This window comes from Macaca fascicularis, chromosome 1, assembly GCF_037993035.2.
Source record: "Macaca fascicularis isolate 582-1 chromosome 1, T2T-MFA8v1.1".
Classification (NCBI taxonomy): domain Eukaryota; kingdom Metazoa; phylum Chordata; class Mammalia; order Primates; family Cercopithecidae; genus Macaca; species Macaca fascicularis.
The window spans coordinates 173,634,516-173,658,455 of record NC_088375.1 but is presented as its reverse complement, the minus strand read 5'-3'; the positions used below and the strand labels follow the sequence as shown (position 1 = coordinate 173,658,455).

Here is a 23,940-nt window from a genome sequence, read left to right as displayed (position 1 = left end):
GCGCCCGCCATCACGTCCAGCTAATTTTTTGTATTTTTAGTAGAGAAGGGGTTTCACCATGTTGGTCAGGCTGGTCGCGAACTCCTGACCTCCGGTGATCCACTCGCCTCGGCCTCCCAAAGTGTTGGGATTACAGGCGTGAGCCACTGCGCCTGGCCGGAGGTGACACTTTTAATCTGTTTCTTCACTCTGTCCCTCCCTCCCTCACCAACCCCCACCTTGTCAGCTCTGCAACAGCCCAAGGAGAGAAATTGTCATAGGCACTTGTGCGGGTCATTTGTTCTCACTCGCCTTTTTCTTCTGACAGTAGTTAGCAATTTTTTTCTTTTAAAACTGATCCTTTTTGTCTAGTTATCAGATTTTTAATAAATATATGTCCAGCATATGTTTAATTTGTCTTCTTAAACACCAACCCATGCAGTGGCTGAACAGCAGCAGGAGGCAATTTCTTTACCAGCCTTGGTAGAGATCACCTGGGGCAGACACAACTCAATAGTTACAGATACTTTTTTTTTAATTTTTGGAGGAAGGTGGCCAATTAACAAATTAATTTCTAGAAATGTGTGTTGATGCCTGTGAGTTTATTTAAAAACATATCTAGAATTTTACTTTCATATATTATTGAATTGCTATTTTCTGTAGCTGAGCATATGGATCATACCAGACATAATTTACATTTAAAAAGTGGGATTCCAAAGACTTGGGGGTCAGCATGCCACCCAACTTTGTTTGCAGGACAAAACCTGAATGTTTTTTGAGGGGGTGGGAAAACGTTTCCATTCGTAAAGATGGCATTGACATATTTACCCTAGGTTTTTACTTCTCTTGAAGCTGCCTACAGAGCCACAGTGGTATCTGTCAAATTCGGAAGATAATTGCAGTGTGAATGTGTGAGTAATGACACTGTATTGCATAATAATAACTTAAGCAGCATATCTTTGTTTACAGTGATGTAACTTTCCCAAAGTTTATACGTAGCCTTAAAGGGTTTAGTGCAGAGCGGATTGCAAATGAGTAACTGTCAAGAAGAAAGAAAGAGTGTGATCCATCCCTCCCCGTTAGTTCTGCAGTCCTCATTGCTATATGAAATCCCAACCTGCAGATACCAGGGGCAAGAGGACCCCATTTTCCTTGAACAGAAGGGAGAGATTGGAAAGAGGCCAAACTGATGACCTTAATGTACCTGATAAAGTTGGCCTGCATTGTCCATGATATGAAAAAATACTCCTTTTTAGGAGAAACTTCTTAGGAGAAATTAAAAAGCTAGATGTAGCAAAGCAGTGAAAATCCATCTCAGTTAAACGTGAATATATACCCAGTGGAGTAAGCTATTACAACAGAGTTGAAAGATAGTTTTTTTTTTTTTTTTACCTAGTCTCATTCTGTTGCCCAGGCTGGAGGGCAGTGGTGCAATCTCAGCTCACTGCAACCTCTGCCTCCCAGGTTCAAGCAATCCTCCTACCTCAGCCTCCCAAGTAGCTGGGATTACAAGCATGTGCCATCATGCCCGGCTAATTTTTGTACTTTTAGTAGAGACAGGGTATTACCATGTTGGCCAGGCTGGTCTCGAACTCCTGACCTCAAGTGATCTGCCCACCTCAGCCTCCCAAAGTGCCTGGATTACAGGCATAAGCCACCGTGCCTGGCCAAAAGACAGCTTTTTAAAAATATGCTTCTAAAATAGTGAAAATGAGCCCAAATGAACTCACCACCACCAACCTCATTTTTCTCCAACATTTAAAACATACTTAATCGGTCCTGTGTTTGGGGTACTGTTTCACAACTCATTATTTGTAAAACTGTACAATTTTCATGTTACCATAACTTGATGGATTTATTTTTTTTTTTTTTTTTGAGAGAGAGTCTCGCTGTGTCACCCAGGCTGGAGTGCAATAGCGCAATCTTGGCTCACTGCAACTTCCACCTCCTGGGTTGAAGTGATTCCTGGGTTCAACTTGATAAAATTGGCCTGCATTGTCCATGATATGAAAAATTACTCTTTTTTAGGAGAAATTATAGCCATGCCGCAGCCTATTGAGGAGCTGGAATTACAGGCACCCATCACCACGCACAGCTAATTTTTGTAGTTTTAGAAGTGACAGCGTTTCACCATGTTGGCCAGGCTGGTCTTGAACTCCTGACCTCAGGTGATCCGCCCACATCGACCTCCCAAAATGCTGAGATTATAGGTGTGATCCACCACCCTAGTCGGATATTTTAATTCAGCCATTACAGAATAGACAAATGGAAGTAGGTTAACATCTAGGTCCACAGAAAGGCATTCTACCTACCAACTCAAAGGAAACCCATACTGTCTCCCAGGCACCAAAACTTCCACTGTCTTTCTTCTTAAAGACCCATATTCCAGGACCTCAGAGTTTGATGTGATTCTGACTTATAGCTATAAAAATGATACCAAAATGTTTAAATTCACATATGAACATATGAAAGCTAACAAATAAGCCTTCGTTGGTCATTAGGCAAGGCCCTAAACTCATGAAATACTTCCCTAAATTCTATCTGAATTAAAACTCTTTGTGATATCCTAGGTAGAACCATGATTCACCATTATAGAGACTAGAGTCAGGCCACAGAGTTAATTTTTATGAACTTTCTTGGTATAGATTTTTTTTAAGCAAAAAAGAAATCACAAAAAAAGCTTTCTTGTAGAAAGTGTTTAGTAAAATTCCTAATATGCTGCTGCTGTAGACCATTTTGCTAAAGTGAATGGGCACTTCGTTTAATGACAATAATAAATATCTGAATAGTATAAACATTAACTATGGTATTTTCTTAGTTAATTGGTTATGTTCTTATTTTTAAAGTAACATAAAACATCAGAGTAACATCTTCAGATTTTCCCATACTGGAATTGCTCTATCAATGAAGTGCTTTTTAATTTTCAACTTATGATTTATGTGTTAAACTTTCATATTATCAATTGTAAAAAAAAAAACAAAACAAAAATACTGAGGGTTTTTTTAGTTGGTACACATCAAAGTTAACATAATTATATTATCTATAGACCATGAAAGTCAAACTATTGTACCTAACATACACGTGGAGACAATTTACAATAGTAAGTAACATTATGCGATGTTACATTTTAAAAAATTGAAGTGAAGGCTTTGAAAAAATTGAAATAACTGGGGTGATCAGGTAACAATGTCAAAGCAATATAGACACAAAACTATGGGATGGAGTCATTCACATTTACATTTACAAAAGAAAATGAAAAAAAGGGAGGATACATTTTATAAGTCTTTCAATACCTTTCCAATTAAGAACATTTAGCTTGGGAAATAACAGGTGTCTGTGTCAATGTTATTATCTACTAGGAAGAACTCTCACCTACCTACACTTAAAAAAAACAAAACAAACAAACAAACAAAAACCGGGCTGGGCATGGTGGCTCACGCCTGTAATCCCAGCATTTTGGGAGGCCAAGGCAGGCGGATCACAAGGTCAGGAGTTCTCGACCAGCCTGACCAACATGGTAAAACCCCGTCTCTACTAAAAATACAAAAATTAGCTGGGCGTGGTGAAGTGCCCCTGTAATCCCAGCTACTAGGGAGGTGCCCACCTGTAATCCCAGCTACTTGGGAGGCCAAGGCAGGAGAATCGCTTGAACCCAGGAGGCAGAGGTTGCAGTGAGCTGAGGTGGTGCCACTGCACTCCAACCTGGGCAACAGAGCAAGAACTCTGCCTCAAAAAAAAAAAAAAAAAAAAAAAAAAAAAATCAGGCCAGGCATAGTGGCTCACACTTGCAAGCTCAGCACTTTGGGAGACCAAGGTGGGTGAACTCTGCTTGAGCCCAGGGATTCAAGACCAGTCTGAACAACTGGTGAAACCCCATCTCTACAAAAAAACCCAAAAAGTTAGCCAGGTGTGATAGTGTTCATCTGTAGTTCCAGTTACTCAGGAGGCTGAGGTGTGAGGATCACCTAAACCCAGGAAGTCGAGGCAGCAGTGAGCCATGATCGTGCCACTGCATAGCCTGAGTGATGCAGTAAGACCCTGTCTCAAAAAAAAAAAAAAAAAAAAAAAAAAAAAAAAAAAATCAAACTGTTTTAAATAGCACTTGTTGTAATGAGTGTTTCAATTACTGGTAACATAAAATTCAATTGTCTTCTCAAATTCTGACTTCGAGAAATTAAATTGAATACTAATACCTATTTTTTAAACATGGGTTGAAGCAAGTATCATACATATTACATTTTCAGAATTTACTTGAATATTATGCTGTCACATCAGGATATAGGATTTACTGTAATCTGATGTTCAAATAAGAATTCCAAAAGACAGTCCTACTAATTATGAAACTGGATTTGGAAGGAGAGAAGCGAGGTAGAACGCAACCCATTATTTGGTGCAAAGTCATGTGTCAAATGTTGTTACTGACCCAGAAAAGGCTATTATGCTCTGGCCTTATGGAAAATAAGGTAATCCAGCCTCATGGAGAGTCACTTGCTTTTTATAAAGACCAGCTTGCCCCTTACTCTTCCTGCATGCCCAGAACCCAGTGTAATACCTGGCACACCAAAAACATTCAGTAAATATTTTACAAACTTGATAGTTCAATTAAAAAAAATTGATAGGAAGTATAAATTTTGGTAGCAGATAGGGCTAGTAGAAATACTTCGGCAGAAGACCAGTTGGAAATTTTTTTTCTATCTGCTATCTTATGACAAATTAAAATATGTTTGATTTATTGTCAATTTTATGGTTCTTCCAAGGACTAGCAAACTAATAGGATAATGTTAAAACCAGAAACATTCACCATTCTTTGGCCTCTTTCTTTAAAAAGTACTTCTTTTTTCAGTATACTATAAACATACCAAAGACCTAACAAACTTTCATTTTTCAGCTTTCAGCCTGGCCCTGCTCACAACAAACTGGCCATTTAGAACATCCTCACCAAACTAAAGCACTCTTTATAATTGGTTCTACTTACTCCCATTTTTGTTTTCTTTCCTGGGTAAACATAAAGTAAAAATTATGCCAAAACTGCCAAAATTTATTGAAGGTAAATGCCATTCTTTCCAGCATTATTTTACTAAACAAGGCATTGCTGATGGAATGAATCTTAATATCTACAGGAAAGCAAAGTATTATTCTTGCATATTAAAACCCAGAGAATTTTTTTTCTAAACAACTTATTTCTGCATTCATGTGATCTATGATAGAAACCAACTTTTTTTCTTGGCCCATAAAAAATAATGGCCTTCAGGGATCATTCATTGTTTCCATAGGTACCCAGTTCTGCTGATACAGCACAACTCCTAACTTTCAGAGTAAAGAAAATAATAGGTATATTAAAAAGGAAAACAGTATCCCTGTAATTCTATGATTTTATAATATCATGTTATTTATATAAAGAATAATATATAAAGTGAGAATTGGACTTTTGGCATCCCAATTAAGAAAAAATTCCACTTAATAAAATATATATTTTCTAAAGTTTTTCTGCAAAATATAAGGTATTACATTAATATGGGATATTTAATTTTTTATTGTTATAAAAGGGATAACAATCTGCCATCAGAACTTTTTTCTTATTATTTAATTTTTTTTTTTTTGATGGAGTTTCACTCTGTCTCCCAGGCTGGAGTGCAGTGGTACTGTCTTGGCTCACTGCAACCTCCACCTCCAGGTTCCAGTGATTCTCCTGCCTCAGCCTCCCGAGTAGCTGCAATTACAGGCGCATGTCACCACATCTGGCTAATTGTTTGTATTTTTAGTGGAGCCGGGGTTTTACCATGTTGGTCAGGCTGGTCTTGAACTCTTGCCCTCAAGTGATTCACCCACCTCAGCCTCCCAAAGTGTTGGATTACAGATGTGAGCCACTGTGCCCAGCCCTATTTTTAAATTGAGACTGGGTCTCACTTTGTCACCCAGGCTGGAGTGCAGTGGCATGATCACAGCTCACTGCAGCCTCAGCCTCCTGGGCTCAAGCAAGATGAGAGTCTCACTTTGTTGCCCAGGTTGGTCTCAAACTCCTGGCTTTAAGTGATCCTCCCACCTTCGCCTCCCAAAGTGCTGGGATTATAGGTGTGAACCACTGCGCCCAGTTAGAACTCTTTTTCTAAATTGCTCTAATGTTATAACCCTAAAATATTAATTGGCAGACTAAAGACCTAAAGATGTGCATACATTGCCAACCACAGTGAGTTCAGCTGAGTAGTTTCACAGTTTATATAAAATAGTGACCAAACATTTTTCACTGTAAAGAGTATAGTATGGTATTGTTTACCAAGATGAAATAAGTTAGATATAAATGTCTTTTGTTCCATGTTAGGCTCTGGGATATCTTGACTAACTTTTCCATATTTACAATACAGGAGAAAAAATGAGACAGTGGAGGAAAGAAATGAAAGGTAGCTTGTTTCTGAAACCTTGCAATCCAATCTTTACACTGCTGTCCGAGTGACTTTTCTAAACAAAAACTCACCTTATTACCACCTTCTTTACACCTTTCAATGACTCTCCATTGCTGTCAGGATACAGTCTATAGTCTTGAAATTTGATCGCTATGGCCAAATGTTCTGACTCATATTTACCCCTTCAGCCTCATCTTGATACCTCCTCTCCCACTAGTTTTCAGTCCAGTTTATTTCTTCTTTCCACTGTCACTCCAGCCTTCCTCCTCCCAATTCCTATAGTCCCTGGGTAACTCTTATTGCTCGTTGAGAAAAAACCTGCTCCAGAATTCATAAAGTATTCCTGAAACAAATGAAGAAATGAATGGATGAACCCATATACCATAGTGTTCTATTATGCAGAACTATAGACCTATGGAATTTCTAAAGATTTTGGATATCTATTAGCTCAAAGATACTTTTCAGAGGAGGAAGCCCAGAGTGGTCCTGACAATTGGAGTGACTTTTTAAAATTTTATTTTATTTTATTTTTTTGAGATGGGGTCCCATTCTGTCACCCAGGCTGGAATGCAGTGGTGAGATATCAGCTGACTGCCTTCTAGGCTCAAGTGATCTTTCAGCCTCAGCCCCCAAGTAGCTGGAACTATAGGCACTCTCCACCACTCCTGGTTAATTTTTGTTTTGTTTTTTATAGAGAGGGGGTTTTGCCATGTTGCCCAAGCTGGTCTCAAATGCCTGGGCTCAAATGATCCACCCACCTCTGCTTCCCAAAATGCTGGGATTATAGGCATGAGCCACCATGCCGGGTCTCGAGTGACTTCTGAAGACCACACAGCTAATGGGAGTATGGGGACTAGAATCTGAACTTCCTGAGGCTCATGAAATCAACTCCATAAATGCAACAAGTCATTAAAGAATTCATTCAATATTTTTTTCCAATAATAAATTAAGACGTTGTTTCCTTCTCAAAAATTAAAAAATAGCCATATGATCCAACAGTTCCACTTCTGGGTATATATATATACAAAATCATTGAAAGCAGGGTCTCAGAGATATTTATACACCCATATTCATAGCAGCATTATTCACAACAGCCAAAAATGTTTGGAAGCAAAATGTGTGTGTGTGTATATGTGTTTGAGATGGAGTCTTGCTCTGTCACCCAGGCTGGAGTACAGTGGCGTGATGTTGGCTCACTGCAACCTCCACCTCCCAGGTTCCACTGATTCTCCTGCCTCAGCCTCCTGAGTAGCTGGGACTACAGGCACACTCCACCACGCCTGGCTAATTTTTGTATTTTTAGTACAGATGAGGTTTGGCCATGTTGGTCAGGCTGGTCTTGAACTCCTGACCTCAAGTGATCCACCTGCTGCAGCCTCCCCAAGTGTTGGAATTACAGGCGTGAGTCATTGTGCCCAGCCAAAATGTTTCATATATATATATAAAACATAGCTTACTATAACATAAACACACACACACATGCATGTATATATGTGCATATATATGTTCATTCAATGAAACATTCTGCCTTAAAAAGGAAGAAAATTCTGGCATGAGCTACAACATGTGTAAACCCTGAGGAAAGACATAATGCTAAGTGAAATGAGCCAGTCATAGGAAGAAAAATACTGTATGAGTCAACTTACATGAGGTACCTAGAGTTATCAAATTCATAGAGACAGAAAGTAGAGTAGTGATTGCCAGGTGCTAGGAGAAGTAGGAAATGAGGAGTTATTTAATGGATACAGAGTCTGCTTGGGAAGATGATAAAGTTCCGGGGATGGATGGTGGTGATGGCTGGACAACTTTGTGAATCTACTTAATGCCATTCAACTGTACATTTAAAAATATTTAAGGCCGGGCGCGGTGGCTTACGCCTGTAATCCCAGCACTTTGGGAGGCTGAGGCAGGTGGATCACGAGGTCAGGAGATCGAGACCATCCTGGCTAACACGGTGAAACCCCGTCTCTACTAAAAATACAAAAAATTAGCCAGGTGTGGTGGTGGGCGCCTGCAGTCCCAGCTACTCGGGAGGCTGAGGCAGGAGAATGGCATGAACCCGAGAGGCAGAGCTTGCAGCGAGCCGAGATTGTGCCACTGCATTCTAGCCTGGGCAACTGAGTGAGGCTCTGTCTCAAAAAATATATATATAAAAAATATATTATTATATATATTATATTATATATTAGAAATATATAATATATATTACATGATATATAATATCTATTATATGATATATTATATAATATATATTCTATATAATAGTATATATATAAAATATAATATATATTTAAAATGCAAGAGGCTGAGGCAGGAGGATCACTGTAACCCAGGAGTTTGATGTTATAGTGAGCTATGATTGAACCACTGCACTCCGACCTGGACAACACAGAACCCATCTCAAATAAAAAAAAAAGTAAAAATGGTAAATGTTATGTTATATATATTTACACACACATACACACACACACACACAGTCATTTTCCACCAGTACAGGGTCAGACTGCCTTATCTCCTATTCCGACCCACAAAGGCATTTTTTTTTTCTGTAATTATTTCAGTTACCATGAAGTCCTGGTTCTTAGGCTATTAACAGAGCTTTGAGGCAAGATACCCACTTACTGTTACTTGTATCAAACAGCAATAACCCAATTCCACAACTTGCTTTGTTAGAGCTCCCTTTGCTGACCCCCTTTTGAGTCGCCTAATGCAAGAAAGATGTCAGGAGAGGCCAGAGAGCCAAAGGAAAGAGATTGGAAGAGTCTGAAGCCATAGCGTCCACACCAACTGGATTGTCCAGTTTCTGCTCCCTTCTTTCCTGCACTATTTTTGGGACATGTAATGTGATCTTAGGAATATTAGAGTAAGTATGAAAAACCATAGGGGCAGAGGGGTCAATGCCAACTAGTTCTGTCCCTTTTTTGTTGCTGAATTCTAGGCCTTTCCATTAGCCCATGGCACTCAAACTACAGCTGAGGAGTCCCTAAAATAGTCATTTGAGAAGATTCCCATCCTTCCCACTCTCTCTGTCCTTATGTTGGCTGGACTCTCATCCAGGGCTGGAGTAAATGGTTCAGTGTATCACAGTCAAGACTGTTCTCTTCATGACTCCCTAGGTCTGTGTGGCAGTGGTGAAGGTGGTAGTGGCAGGTTACATGGTAAATTTTTTCAGACCTCAGAACATCTCTGTTGCTTTCGAATAACCCTTCTTGAATTTTGTGGGGTTTTTTTTGGTTTATTTTGGGTTTTCATAGACAGGGTTTTGCTCACTCACCCAGGCTGGTATGCAGTGACAGAATCACAGCTCACTTCACCCTGGACCTCCTGGGCTCATGCTCAGCCTTTCTTGTAGCTGGGACTACAGGCGCGAGCCAACATGCCCAGCTAATTTCTTCATTTATTTTCGAGACAAGGTCTTGCTCTGTCACCCAGGCTGGAGAACAGTGGTGCAATCACCGATCATTGCAGCCTTGACCTCCTGGGCTCAGGTGATTCTTCCCATCTCAGCTTCCCAGGTAGCTGGGACTACAAGCACATGCCAATATGCCTGGCTAATTTTTTGTAAAGACAAGGTTTCACCACGTTGCCCAAGCTGGTCTCAAACTCTTGGTTTCAAGTGATCCTCTCACCTCAGTCTCTCAAAATGTTGTGATTATAGTGAGTCACCTTCCCTGGCCTCGAATTTTATAATCATATGGACATTGTGTATTTCCTAAGTTTTTAGTTTTTCCTCTTTAAATTATTGGGAAACTCAAAGTCAAATTTTAAGTCAATGCTAGCAAAGTAAATAGAATCTTATTGCATATGTTTTGAATCTTACTCTCAATTTCAGCTCATTTTTATCTTGATAGACTTTATGTATGTATGTGTACACACCTCTACTCGAAAACCTATAAAATATAGGCAAGATAAATACGACTAGCTAAAAATTCCCGTTCTTTGTTATATATAGTCCTCTATTAACAACTGTTGGTGGTAGAGGCATTGAGGGAATAGAAACTTACACATTTTGAACAGCTTTATATTCATGATTTTATTGAATCCTCACCAAGCCACATGAGGTAAGCAGGGCTGACAATATTTACATTTTACAGTGGGTGGGGGATGGGTAGGATGTCAGAGAAATTAAACTGTCCCAAGGTCACCAAGAGTAAAGAATAGGAAACTGTAATAACCCCACAGCTCAAAAATTCAATTCACAGCCTGGCACAGAGGCTCATGCCTATAATCCCAGCACTTTGGGAGGCCGAGGCAGGATAATTTCTTGAGCCCAGGAGTTCAAGACCAGCCTGGGCAACATAGTGAAACCCTGACTTTACAAAAAACACAAAAATTAGCCAGCTGTGGTGCCGCGGGCCTATAGTCCCAGCTGCTTGGGGGGAGGCAGGGGGATTGCTTGAGCCAGGGAGGTTGAGCCTGCAGTGAGCCACGTTGGTACCACCACACTCCAGCCTAGGTGACAGAGAGAGACCCTGTCTCTAAATAAATACATAAAATTCAAGTCACTACTCTCTATGTTACAGTTCTAGACTGCTTCCCTCACTCCTGCCTCATTTGTTTTTCCTGAAATATTATCCTTTATCTGTCTAAACATGTTTGGGTCCATCTTTAAGTGCTAGCCTGGATTTTACAGCTGCTTTTTCAGTTTAGACAATTAACCATTTTCTTTCTCCTATCGGATCTACCAGCAGGATTTCTTCACTTTCTCAGACCTCTTTTCTATTTTGATACCAGAGACAGTTATTCACTCCTTTTCCATTCCTGCAGAATATCCTTTGCGTGATGTAATGAAACTGGCACTGGACTGGGGATGAATTCTTTACCAACTGTGTGGCCATGAGCTTGATACTTTACTGTGCTATTTTCAGCTTTATCATCTGTAAAATGTGGTGGTTGGAGACTTCTGAGTTCCCTTTCCGCTTTCTGCTTCTGTGAATTATAAACGCATACTTTGCTACCTTTACTTACTTACTTACTTTATTTATTTATTTATTTATTTATTTAAGACAGAGTCTTGCTCTGTCACCCAGGCTGGAGTGCAATGGCATGATATCTGCTCACTGCAACCTCCGCTTCCAGGATTCTTGTGCCTCAGCCTCCTGAGTAGCTGGGATTAGAGGTGCCCGCCACCACACCCAGCTAATTTTTGTATTTTTAGTAGAGACAGGGTTTTGCCATGTTGGCCAGGCTGGTCTCAAACACCTGACCTCAAGTGATCCACCTGCCTTGGCTTCCCAAAGTGCTGGGATCACAGAAGACACCACACCCAGCTGTGACCTTCAATTTACTCAAAATTTTTTCTGCTGGCCACCTCAGCAGCTCAGTTGGACATCATTTTTCAGTTAGACATCATTTTTCAGTTGGACATCATTTTTGGTCTTCTGCAGTTTACTGTGGTGTGTCAAAGATAAGAAGGATGGGACCATATGCTTACCTTTGTTTATGATTAAAGCCAGCTAACCATGAACATTGTATTTTAAAAAACTGAACTCTTTTCTAAGGCAGATATCATGGCTAGAGCTTTGAGGAGCAATTCTAGATGAATTAAATATTCTATGTAACTACTCACTAAGAGAATGACTTTGAGTAACAAACGCCCCATATTTTTCGGAGCCTACGTTTCTTCATTTTTGTGATGGGAATGACAAAGTCTAAGCCACTTATGCAGTAGGAAGGTTAAAGGTGATGACCTGTGAGGAAGGCCTGTGAAAGGCAAATTCAATGTCCTGATACTTATACTACAATTCCACCCGTGTGATGATGCCCTGTCTTGCATTAGCCATACTCCTGACCTTGTTTTCTATCAGAATGCAAGTCTAGAAAAGGTAACCATTGTTCATGTCATTTACATATTAATTTACCAAACATTTATTGAAGATCTACTGTGGCACTCTGCTTATAAGCATACAAGGATGCATAAAATAACTGCACTTTTAAGAAGCCCATAGCTCAGTAGACAGACAAACAAATAAATAACTGATATACAGGGTCAAGAGAGCGGTCTTAGATGAGTGTAAGATGTTAGAGAGCACAGAGGAGGTTAACCAATTCCGCCTATGGGAGTTGGGAAACAGCATTAAATTGGTCCTTGAGAAAATGGGTGAAATGGAGACAACTTCAGAGGCTTCTGGGCAAAAAGAATCATACAAACAAGGAAAAAGAGGGATGAACATGTATGGTATATTTAAAAAGGGAAAACTGAGTCATTTATTGTGGCTAGGATGAGGGGGCAGCAGAGAGAGACTGAGCAGGAGGGAAGTCTGGAAAAGTAGGCTGATAAAAAAATTAGATATATTATATACCAAATAGGAGAAAGGCCATGAGATTTCAGAGAGAAAACAATTCAAATATACCATGAGATTGTTTTATGATCTTGATTATTAGTTATAGAGAAGATTAGGCTGCTGTATCAGAGACCTCAAAACACAGTAGCTTAAAAAAACACGGGCGCGGTGGCTCAAGCCTGTAATCCCAGCACTTTGGGAGGCCGAGACGGGCGGATCACGAGGTCAGGAGATCGAGACCATCCTGACTAACACAATGAAACCCCGTCTCCACTAAAAATACAAAAAAATTAGCCGGGCGTGGTGGCGGCGCCTGTAGTCCCAGCTACTCGGGAGGCTGAGGCAGGAGAATGGCGGGAACCCGGGAGGCGGAGCTTGCAGTGAGCCGAGATCGCGCCACTGCACTCCAGCCTGGGCGACAGAGCGAGACTCCGCCTCAAAAAAACAAACAAACAAACAAACAAACAAAAAAAAACACGACGACGGTAGCCTAAATATAATCTATACTGGAGAAGCGGCTCTGCTCCAGGAGGTTATTTAGGAACGCAGGTTCCTTTCATCCTGAGCTCTCGTCTTCCAGGGAATTGTCCTGGTCTTTGTAGTTGAAGTTAGTATCTCAGTATCATTGCTGCTTTTGGAAAGGGCCACAAGTCCAGGACAAATTTTTCTTTCTTTCTTTCTCTTCTTCTCTCTTTCCCCCCGCTGCTCCCCACCGCCTTTCTCCCTTCCTTCCTTTCCTTCCTTTTCCTTTTCTCCTTACCTCCATCACTCATTTCTTTCTCTTCTTTCTCCTCTTTCTCTCTCCTTTTTTTTTTTTTTTTTTTTTTTTTACAGGGTCTCACTCTGTTGCCCAGGCTGGAATGCAGTAGTGTGATCAAAGGTCACTGCAGCCTCAATCTCCTGGGCTCAAGCAATCTCCTGCCTCAGTCTTCTGAGCATCAGGGACTACAGATGTGTGGCATCATGCCCAGCTAATTTTTTTATTTTTCTTTTTTGCAGAGACAAAGTCTCACTATGTTGCCCAGACTGGTCTTGAACTCCTGGGCTCAAGTGATCCTCCTGCCTTGGCCTTCCGAAGTACTGGGGTTACAGGCATGAACCACTATGCCTGGCCCAGGACAAATTTCTTTTAAGCAAGTGTCATGAAGTTGTAGTCAACAATTCTGCTCACATTCCTTTGAGAAGAACTTAATCTTGTATCATATCTAGTTGCAAGGAAGGCTAGGAAATTTAACTTTATATTTTATTAGGATTTTATTTTAATAGGATTGGTTCTCACACATGGTAGGGAGGGATCAAACTCTCTTGAGGAACTTTTCTTTTTTTTTAGCTGGAGTCTCGCTCCTTTTCCCAGGCTGGTGTACAGTGACACGATCTCAGCTCACTGCAACCTCCACCTCCCAGACTCAAGTGACCCTACTGCCTTAGCCTCCAGAGTAGCTGGGACTACAGGTGTGTGCCAACACACCAAGATAATTTTTGTATTGTTAGTGGAGGCAGGGTTTCACCATGTTGGCCAGGCTGATCCCGAACTCCTGGCCTCAAGTGATCTGCCTGCTTTGGCCTCCCGAAGTGCTGGGATTACAGGTGTGAGCCACTGTGCTCAGCCTAATATTGACTTTAAATTGTTCATCTGTGTATCTAAGAATAGAGAAAGAACAGATTTGGGAGTGGGGAGGGAATAGTCTGCCACAACTTGCTTATTTGGGAACCTCATCAATTCCTAGATTAATTTCGCTTGTAGTGTTTATCATTTATATTACAATGTGTGTCCTCTGAATGCCTGTGTTGATTACTTTGTCTAAAAAGTGATTTGAATGATCTAGGATTTATACAGGCAAATCAAGAAAATGTGAAATATATCTCTGTGTGTCAACATTCAACTTAGTTCACAAATTAAAACTTAAGTTGATTATTAGAAAAATATTGCAATTTTGAATTATGTTTCTAATTCTGTAAAACTCTAACGTTCTAGTTTCCATATCAATGTCTTGCAAGAGGATTACGTTTTTATTTGGGTCAACAAAGCAAAATTCCTGGAAGAGCCTACTATTTTCAAGGCATAAAGCCAACCTACACAGAAACATGAGGCTCTCAATGGGGTTAGCAACCCAAATTCAGCCTATTAGATTTGCACCTGATTTCCAGTGGCATGGTGGAGCCAAGGTTACTGGAATGCAAATTCACAAAGGTGGGAAGAATTGATATAGTGTAAACATTTAAGCCATGTGAACTATTATTACTGGTATTATTTTAATATTATTTAATACTAGGTTTAAGAATATTAGAAGCAGCAATTTGTGGAGTAAGTAGAACCTATTTCACTAACAGACCTTATTATACACCTTCTGGCTATTGGATTTTGAGAAGAGTCTGGGAAAAATTTACTCCTACATTGCCTCTGTTGATTACAGTCCCTGAAAACTAGTATCAATGGAGGGTCTTCCTGGTTTCCTTACCTCTCTTTCACCCTCTACTCCTCCTTCCCTTTCTCTCTTTTTTTTCATTCATTCCAGTGGTGCCATAGCTCAGGACTGCATCTTCTCTCATTTCTTTTTTTTTTTTTTTTTTTTGAGACGGAGTCTGGCTCTGTCGCCCAGGCTGGAGTGCAGTGGCCAGATCTCAGCTCACTGCAAGCTCCGCCTCCCAGGTTTACGCCATTCTCCTGCCTCAGCCTCCGGAGTAGCTGGGACCACAGGCGCCCGCCACCTCGCCCGGCTAGTTTTTTGTATTTTTTAGTAGAGACGGGGTTTCACCGTGTTAGCCAGGATGGTCTCGATCTCCTGACCTTGTGATCCGCCCGTCTCAGCCTCCCAAAGTGCTGGGATTACAGGCTTGAGCCACCGTGCCCGGCTCTCTCATTTCTTTCTAACCACTCTCTTTGCCTCCACTACTAGAATGATATTTCTAATTTGTAAATCTTATTTTGTATATCTCTTGGTTAAAAACAGCCTCTCCAGTGAAGGTTCAAAGGGCTCACAGTGCTCTCCACCACCTTGGCTCTGCCTGCCTTTCTAAGGTCATCTCTAGTTACAGTAATACAGTCCAGTGCCGCCTAAGGACATTTCAGTCAATGAGAGACGGCAGATACAATGGTGGTCCTATAAGATTACACAATACTGTATTTTTATTGTACCTTTTCTATGTTTAGATATAGGAATGGTACCTTTGTGTTACAGTTGCCTATAATATTCAGTAGAGTAACCTGCTGTACAGAGCTGTAGCCCAGAGCTATACACATAGCCTAGGTGTGTACAAGGTTATACCATCTAGGTTTCTGCAAGTATACTCTACGATGTTCTCACAACAACTAAATTGCCTAACAACGTATTTCTCAGAATGTATCCCTGTAATGAAGTGACACATGACTATAAAAGCTAATCCTAACTGGACAACTAGCCACAATCAAATACATCCCCATTCTTTGGCCTGTTGCATACACTGACATAATTGTGTTTTCCTGGAGAGGAATGCCCAGCCCCTTACCTGTCTACCTGACTAATGCATATTTCTGTCCCAACACAAATGTCTCTTTTTTAGGCCTTAATGACTGTCTCTGCCTTAATGACCCAGATAAAATGAATCATTCTATCACCACTGCTTGTTTTATATATACATACATATATATATATATATATATATATATATATAGTGTTGGACATAGCGCTTATCACATTACACTATTAGCTAGCTTTATGTCTTATCTCCCCCATTGCATTGAAAGCTTGTTAGAGGCAGGGATAATGTCTCATTTTTTGCTGTATCCCTAGCTCTTAGCACCTTCAATGTGCCTATATTGAGCACACATAATGTAGTAGTTAATTTACATATGTTATCTATCTCCCATTTTCCACATCAGAAATCTAAAGCTTGCAGAGGTTTTGCCTGAAAAAAAAAAAAAAAAAAAAAGAATACACATGGTAGAAACAACATTAAAACCTAAGTTGAGGCCGGGCGTGGTGGCTCATGCCTATAATCCCAGAACTTTGGGAGGCCAAGGTGGGCAGATCACGAGGTCAGGAGATCGAGACCATCCTGCCCAACATGGTGCAACCCAGTCTCTACTAAAAAATACAAAAATTAGCCAGGCGTGGTGGTTGGTGCCTATAGTCCCAACTACTCAGGAGGCCTACGCAGGAGAATCACTTGAACCCAGTAGGCGGAGGTTGCAGTGAGCCAAGATCGCACCACTGCACTCCAGCCTGAGCAACAAGATCAAAAACTCTGTCTCAAAAAAAAAAAAAAACAAAAAAAAACCCCTAGGTTGGACTCCAAAACCAATACTTTGTTGTCAATGCTATGTTGTTGTTGACTAGATGGAGATATAAAAGGTCACTCTGGAAATGGTGCCAATCTACCATATCAAACTGAGTTAATGCACTACAGACAATGCAAACAAAATTCACTGTTACCACCTACTTACAGGGCCTGGACTGCTTAGCATCGGAGATTATTCAGACCATAGCATCTACAGAGCAATGCAATACAGGTTGACACCACTTGTGCATCTCAAAGGTTCTTACCTTTTGACAAAACAGCCTTACAGTCTCACAATAGGTTGATGTCTGGCTTTATAGGTAGTATGTAACCATCTCAAGGTCACACAGTCTAGTACCAGCTAAACTAGGCCCAAAACTTTTTTTTTTTTGGTTACTTACAAAAAAATTATTATTGTTATTATTGTATTTTTAGTAGAGACGGGGTTTCACCATGTTGGCCAGGCTGGTCTTGATATCCTGACCTGGTGATCCGCCTGCCTCGGCCTCCCAAAGTATTATTTTTTATTTAAACTGAAGCCGCTACATCCCATCAAGTATATTTCTAGATGAAAGTAGTACACCAACTGGAAATGGATGCTCAGTGGAGGAAGCTAGGATTAAATGCCACAGGCTTGCTACAGCCAAGAGCGTATCTGCATCTATGAGGGGCAGACCAGAACAGCAAAGCTAATGCCAAGGCCAGCCACACTACGGCTGCATCAGTCGACTAGTTGTAGAGTACAAGACCAAAGCAAAAAATGTGATTCAATATAAAATATGAGGTTTCTCTAACCTCCAATTTAACTATGCAAAGTCCTGTTATTAATTAATTAGGTACCTTCACCAAGGACAGTTAAGAAAATCAGACAACTGCCAGGTTGCTTCCTATTACTCTTGACTTCTTACTGGATACTTTTTATCAAGTGAGGTAAGCACACGATTTCCCCTAAGTTATTCAGCAAAATGTCCTATGCTCCTAAACTGACTCAAAGCAAACACATTCTCTTTTATTTTTTTTTATTTTTCTTTTTATTTTTTTGAGACGGAGTCTCACTCTGTCGCCAGGCTGGAGTGCAGTGGCCTGATCTCGCTCACTGCCACCTCCGCCTGCTGGGTTCAAGCTATTCTCGTGCCTAAGCCTCCCGAGTAGCTGGGATTACAGGCACGCGCCACCACACCCAGCTAATGTTTGTATTTTTGGTAGAGACAGGGTTTCACCATGTTGAGCAGGATGGTCTCGATCTCCTGACCTCATGATCCGCCCACCTCGGCCTCCCAAAATATTGGGATTACAGGTGTGAGCCACCGCGCCCAGCCAGCAATCACATTTTTAAACACAACAAAAAGCGCAGTAGCCTGGTTGTGTGCTTTCCATTTAAAGAGATAGTCCCTCCCTTCAGAGTCGTATTTCCTTGCTCTGCACCAATGGCTATTTTGTTGTTTAAAACAAACACCTAAACGGTGACATTGAAATATCCAGACTACATGGTCTTAAAGAGTCTGGGTTAATGAAATAAGGTGAGTCAGTGAGATGAAAGACTTAATGTTCCAATAATTATCTTTTAAAACCCCCCTTTTAAATGTCAAAACTCTTCAGCTCTTCTCTTAGGGGAGTAGGAAGGGGAGGGGTCTCCTTTAATTTTGTGGAACCTAGGTTTTGTAAGGATATTGACAAATTAGATGCTCGGCAATTAAATTAGAATTTCACCGTATCTCCTGCCTTAAAAGAACAGCTTTATTCTTGAGGGAGCCCACCTAACAATTTTATGTTCAGTCATCTGCAGAGAATAGAGCCACTGTCTTTTTCTTTCCTAACCTAGGGTAGAAGCTTTATTTCACTGCAAGTTCCTTGTGACATTTTGCACTCTCTTGATTTAATGCACCAAAGAGGATCTTTAGCTCTTGGTGTACACCAGTGCAAATAAAGGTTAAATCTCTCACTAACCATCATGAACTAGCCTAATAACTCACGAGAGGCCCTGGAAAAAGAAACCGAGAAAGCAGGTGTGCAGACTTGATTAAAACGTGAAAACCCGCACAACCGCAGGCAAAGGTACTTTATCCTCACGTTTGCCCAGTACCGGCTGCGAGGTCCGCAGGCAGGGGAACTTGTACTGAGCCAAAAGCACGATTCCAAGAGCCGGGCCTAGTAACACAGGGGCTTTTCTTCAGAACGGTGTCCAGACCGGAGCTTGCGCCGAATGTAGGGGCTCCTATTGGCCACGCGCCGTAGGGGAGGAGACGACTGGCGGGGAGGGAGACTGGAGGAGGGGAGAAGGGGGCAAGGCCTTTTCCCTGCCCCCTCCCGGCCCCCTCCACCGGCTGCCGCCGGTGCCTCGTGCGTGGTTACTATGCAAATTGCAGCGATTGCGGAAATAAACAAGGGGGTAGGGAGAGGAGAGAGGGACTGCCGAATCGATTGCAACTTCTGCAAAGTCTCGTACAATCCAAAGCACGCAAGGCAAAACCAGAGAGAATCTGAGAACCAGCCAGCCCGGGTTGGATCGCTTTCAAAAGAGAGCGAGCGAGCGAGAGAGAGACAGTGAGAGAGGGAGAGAGCGCGCCTTGCAATTGCAAAAGCCTTCTGATTTGGAGTTAAAAAAAAAAAAATTCTCCAAGAAGCCTGCAATTGGCCAACAGCTTTTTAAAAAATCTCTTCCGGGTTTTCAACGGTTCCAAGTTTATTTAGATATTTTTTTTTTAATGCAAAAAAAAAAAGGGGACAACAAATGAAGCAATTCGTCTGAGCATTTTAAAGTTTCTCACGTACTCTTTTTACATTGCAATGGTACGTGGTACATCTTAAACTTTCTATTTTGCATTTATATGATATGCGTTTTATAAACAATAATGGTAGAATGATTTTGTTTAATGGCTAAGACTAAAATTTCTCTAGCTCGCATATGCACTTAAGTGATTGCTGGGTAAATGTCTATTGTGATGGTTTTGTTTTAAAGATGTAGCTTTGTTGATGGTGTTTTTGCTATGTGCATCAGAGACCGGGTTTTCTTTTTCTTTTTTTTTTTTTCGGGATTTGAAAAAATTGCTGAGCTTGACAGATTTTTTTTCCTCCTAGCGCTTGCTCGGTTCCAGAAAGGGGTGGGGGGAAATCCTGTACGTGCTCTGTTCTGTAAAAGACGTCTGGCCTCAGCAGTCAACCTAACCCGAAAAGAAATGTCTGGACCCGGAGAATAATTGACGATTTGATCCTCTAATCAATGGGACAACATGGGAGATTGACAAAAGCTTTATCCAATCGTAAGAAAGCTTGGGTGTACAATAGTTCTCAATAGCCAGAGGGGGCGGGGCAGAGGAGATCTGAAGTTCTCTGCAGCTCTGAAGGGGATGGTGTGGTTCAAGCTGTCAAAGCTACAAGCGCTTCCGGATTTAGCAAGTACAATAGGAAAGAGTTTTCGCGTTTAAGAAAAAAAAAAAAAACTGATCGGGGGAGTTTGCATGAATCGTGTGCCTTCTTCCTTGTCTTTTGGAAAAAGAAACATTCTGCTAGAGAAATAACTTTGCATTAGATATTAACTTTGCATTAGCTATTATTTTTAAACTCAGGGAAGTTGGTAACTTGTGGAATGTGAAGTTCAACTTTAAGAAACGTGTAGCTTAAATCTTGCCTGAATTGTGGGACTGTAGTGAGCTTTGGGAAGTTAACATATTGCGTATTCAGCATTACAAAACTTCTTACTCTGATTATCTTAGAAGCTTTGCCATTTCAAGTACTTTGGAATTAATAAGTAAACCTCTCTTCTTGAACTCTAAACAACAGTTTTAAAGGAGAAAATGTTTCACATGTGGACTAGCAGCTGTCTTACACACTTGAAATGAGGGGAGTGTTTTTTCTTGGCTGTTATTGAATTCTGCTTTTTAAGTATATGGTCAGTAGGAAATAGGACATTAAGACTGGCCAAGTTCACATTTCTTCTTGTTACTACAACAACCCCCATGGAGGGTGTGAGTATGGAAGATCGCTGACTTGCTGTTAGTTGGAGTCTGGCCTCTTGGACAAGTGCTTGATACAAATCCAGTGGAAACCAACTGCAGTAGCTTGTCTTGGAGACAGTAACTGGCAGCCTCTGACTAAAATATCTCCATCTCCTCTCTGAGCAGTGTAGACACCTAATTCTGTTGGGAAGTGAATGGAAAATAATATGGGCTCTTTCCCTTCTTTGGATTAAATTCCCATCGAGCTATTTCCCCAGGCTTTAGGCCTTCCAGTCAAATCTGGCTTGGAAATTTGATGTAAGAATTCACTTGGACACTCACTTCAGCAACATGATTCAATTTAGGATTATATGCACATAAGAAAAATCTGCACAGAAGTGACCAGCAGGTCAAAAACCAGAGAAGAAAAAATGTTGAAAAATGCCAGTTAATAAAGTTAGTGTTGGTAAGAACTACAGAGTTATGGTGGTGTCACTTATGAATCCCAGTTCTATCTTCACTGCTTTGGGTATTAAAATCTAAATCATATTAATAAGATCTCCCTATTAAGTAACCTCCAAAATGAGAGCTATTTGAGATGTACATATAAGTGAAACCTTATTGACGTAATTTATATATCTAAGAGGATTTCACTAAAGCTGGCAAGGTAACGTTTCTGCAAATAAAACACAGTAAATGCAAGGCTGGGCTCTGTGCCAGGAAGAATATGGATAGCAGAGAGCATGACAGGAGCCTCCTTTGCGCAGAGACAATCCCATTTCAAGGCAGCCTCCTACCACTTGCAAAATAAATGATTGGAGTGGTTATTTCCAATAAGGGGTTTATCCTTCCTAACAATGGGGTCATTTATATGATTGCAGTAAACTAGTTTCCATACTTCACCTGCGTTTCCTCCACTGCTCTCTCTACTATCCTTTCTTTCTTCCCTCCTCCATCCCTGCTCTCTCTCAAGTGCCTTAGTATCTTTGTGAACTCTGGACAAGGATTTACTTTTGCAACTTGGGAAGAGGGGACAGGGTTGGAAATGTTTTTTACCCCCAGTCTGCCCTTTGAGGAACATCTGTTTCTTTGTGCGTGTGTTTAAATTTATGCCTGTTGGAGAGAAAGTTACCAGAAGCCTTTCTGTAACTGTAACTCTTCTACTGTATTTTTCTCAGTCTTGTTTCCAAAGGCTGTAGTTGGAACTGTGCTTTGTAGTGTTTCCCCCGCCTCCCCCCCTCCCTCCGCGGGGGAGAGAGCGGGAGCTGGCGGAGATAGGAGAGAAAGCAGGAGCGGATGTGAAGGGCTTTGGTGCTGAACTTGGATCCAGCCCTTGCCTAGAGGGCGCAAACAATCGTCCCATATCCAAAAGTCTTACGAAGGGCGCCAAAAGTTACTTAAGATAATATTGCTAACCGCAGAAAGCTGGAAATCGCGGGCACATCCACTGCTGCACAAAAGAAGTTTTTAAAGTAGAAATATCAGCATTAAATTACTTCCCCCATTTTTTTTTAAAAAACAGGGCGATGTGCCAGTCCTTTTTTAAAAAAAAAAATCTTTTTTTTTTTCCTTGAGACTCAAAAGTAAGAATCTTTGCCGTTTTGAAAAGAGGCAGATGTGAAGTCTATCTTTTAATACACCAAAAGAAAGATTTTAATCTGCTCTGGAAGACAGCTTCCCGAGTACACACTCCGAACAATAACTTCTCACTGTGCCTCAGTTCTATCGAGGAAACTTGGAGCGCATTGAAGTTATAGATCCCAGCAAAGGTTCTCGTGGCCAGGGATGTTGTCTCTGTAACACAGCTTGGCTTTTAGGACATTCCTCCCCTACTGAAATCTGAGAGGAACCAAGGAAAAGCAGTGGGTTAAGTTTGGGAAAATGGACTCTCTCATTAAAGGCTGAAATCATTATTTCTCATCACTCCTTAGTAAATAATCTTGAGAGATTTCCAAGGATGTTCAGGAGGGAGGGTGGGGGAGAGAATGGTTCTTGAGCATTCGGGACTTATTTTGGCAATAAAGTAACTAAAGTACAAGCATAAAATAACTTTAGACAGATGCAGAATTATTTCAGAGGTTCTCTTTTGCTCTTTCTCCAGTACAGTATTTCCTGCTCCTTGCTTTAAAAAGAAGTCTGAATGAGAGTGAGTGGCCTTAACACATCACTCACCCTCGCTTGTTAACACATCACTTACCCTCACTTTCCTACAGGAATGTCCTCTCTTTAGAGACTCTGTGGCTGTCACCTCCACCGAAGGGCAGATTCCCCTGTGTGCCAGTGTCTTTCAACATGATACCCACCTCTTTCCTTTTGGAATTTTGAGAAGGGTTGTCAAATGCAGCATTTTGCAAACCATCATGAGGAAGAGAAGTAAAATAAGGGATGGGGGCTTAGAAGAGGCAGATATTCCCCCCCCCCCTCCGAGAGAGGAGAGCCTAGAGAGAAAATATGAGGTTAAAAAAAAAAAAAACTGGAAAAGCAGGCTTACTGGCAACTTGCCAAACCCTAAAAACCACCCCCCTTTTCTGCCAAAACAATACTTTAGCAAACCTAAAATAATTGCAGGAAGCTCTTTTCCATTTTAAGAACTATCACCTGGGGGAGGGAAAAAAGGGATTCTTAAAAGGCACCCTTCCAGAGGTGTCCCAGAAACTGGGACGGTAATGACAGCCTATGTCCAGTTCTGGGCACGCGTCTGTGGATCAGAATATCTCCCTTCCCTAAGGGGACATCCCTTTCACAGATTTTTTCCTCCTAAAAAGAAAAAGATGTCACAGCTAAACCACTGTTGTTTCTGAACGTGATAGAACTTTTTCTATGGCGTCTGTGTTCAAACCCACTAGTTTCACAGTCCTGGGAGGGAGAATGCTCATTAATCTCCGCCTTCCTTTCTCCAGACCCCCGCCCCCCAAATCCGGTGAATCTTCTGTGGGCACTGATTCCTCACCACCCCCGCTTCTGAATGCCACAGGACCGAAGCTGCACAAAGTTTGCAGGATTGTGTGCATAATTACCTCTGCCGACGAATCTATTCCCACAGAAAGCTTCGCTGGAGAGATTACAATGCTTTGAGCCTTACCG

General features: G+C 41.2%; 1 protein-coding gene and 1 long non-coding RNA gene across 12 annotated transcripts in view; one reads left to right on the top strand and one right to left on the bottom strand.

Annotated features, from left to right (window-relative positions):
- NFIA (nuclear factor I A) overlaps positions 1-23,940 on the top strand; it is a 607,688-nt gene that overhangs the window by 204,929 nt on the left and 378,819 nt on the right. For 5 of the 10 annotated variants that reach the window (XM_074005459.1, XM_074005445.1, XM_074005422.1 and 2 more), the window contains exon 1: positions 19,316-19,711. The exons of the other annotated variants lie outside the window; for them this stretch is intronic. In XM_074005459.1, the coding sequence (XP_073861560.1) occupies positions 19,709-19,711 (3 nt within the window). In that variant the 5' untranslated portion in view covers positions 19,316-19,708. Of the gene's footprint in view, positions 1-19,315; positions 19,712-23,940 lie in introns of those variants that run through there. 10 annotated transcript variants of the gene reach the window in all.
- Positions 1-23,940, bottom strand: part of LOC107127321 (uncharacterized) — a 415,876-nt gene that overhangs the window by 390,313 nt on the left and 1,623 nt on the right. The window contains exon 2 of one of the 2 annotated variants that reach the window (XR_012419508.1): positions 19,587-22,695. The exons of the other annotated variant lie outside the window; for it this stretch is intronic. This is a non-coding gene — a long non-coding RNA (uncharacterized lncRNA). Of the gene's footprint in view, positions 1-19,586; positions 22,696-23,940 lie in introns of those variants that run through there. 2 annotated transcript variants of the gene reach the window in all.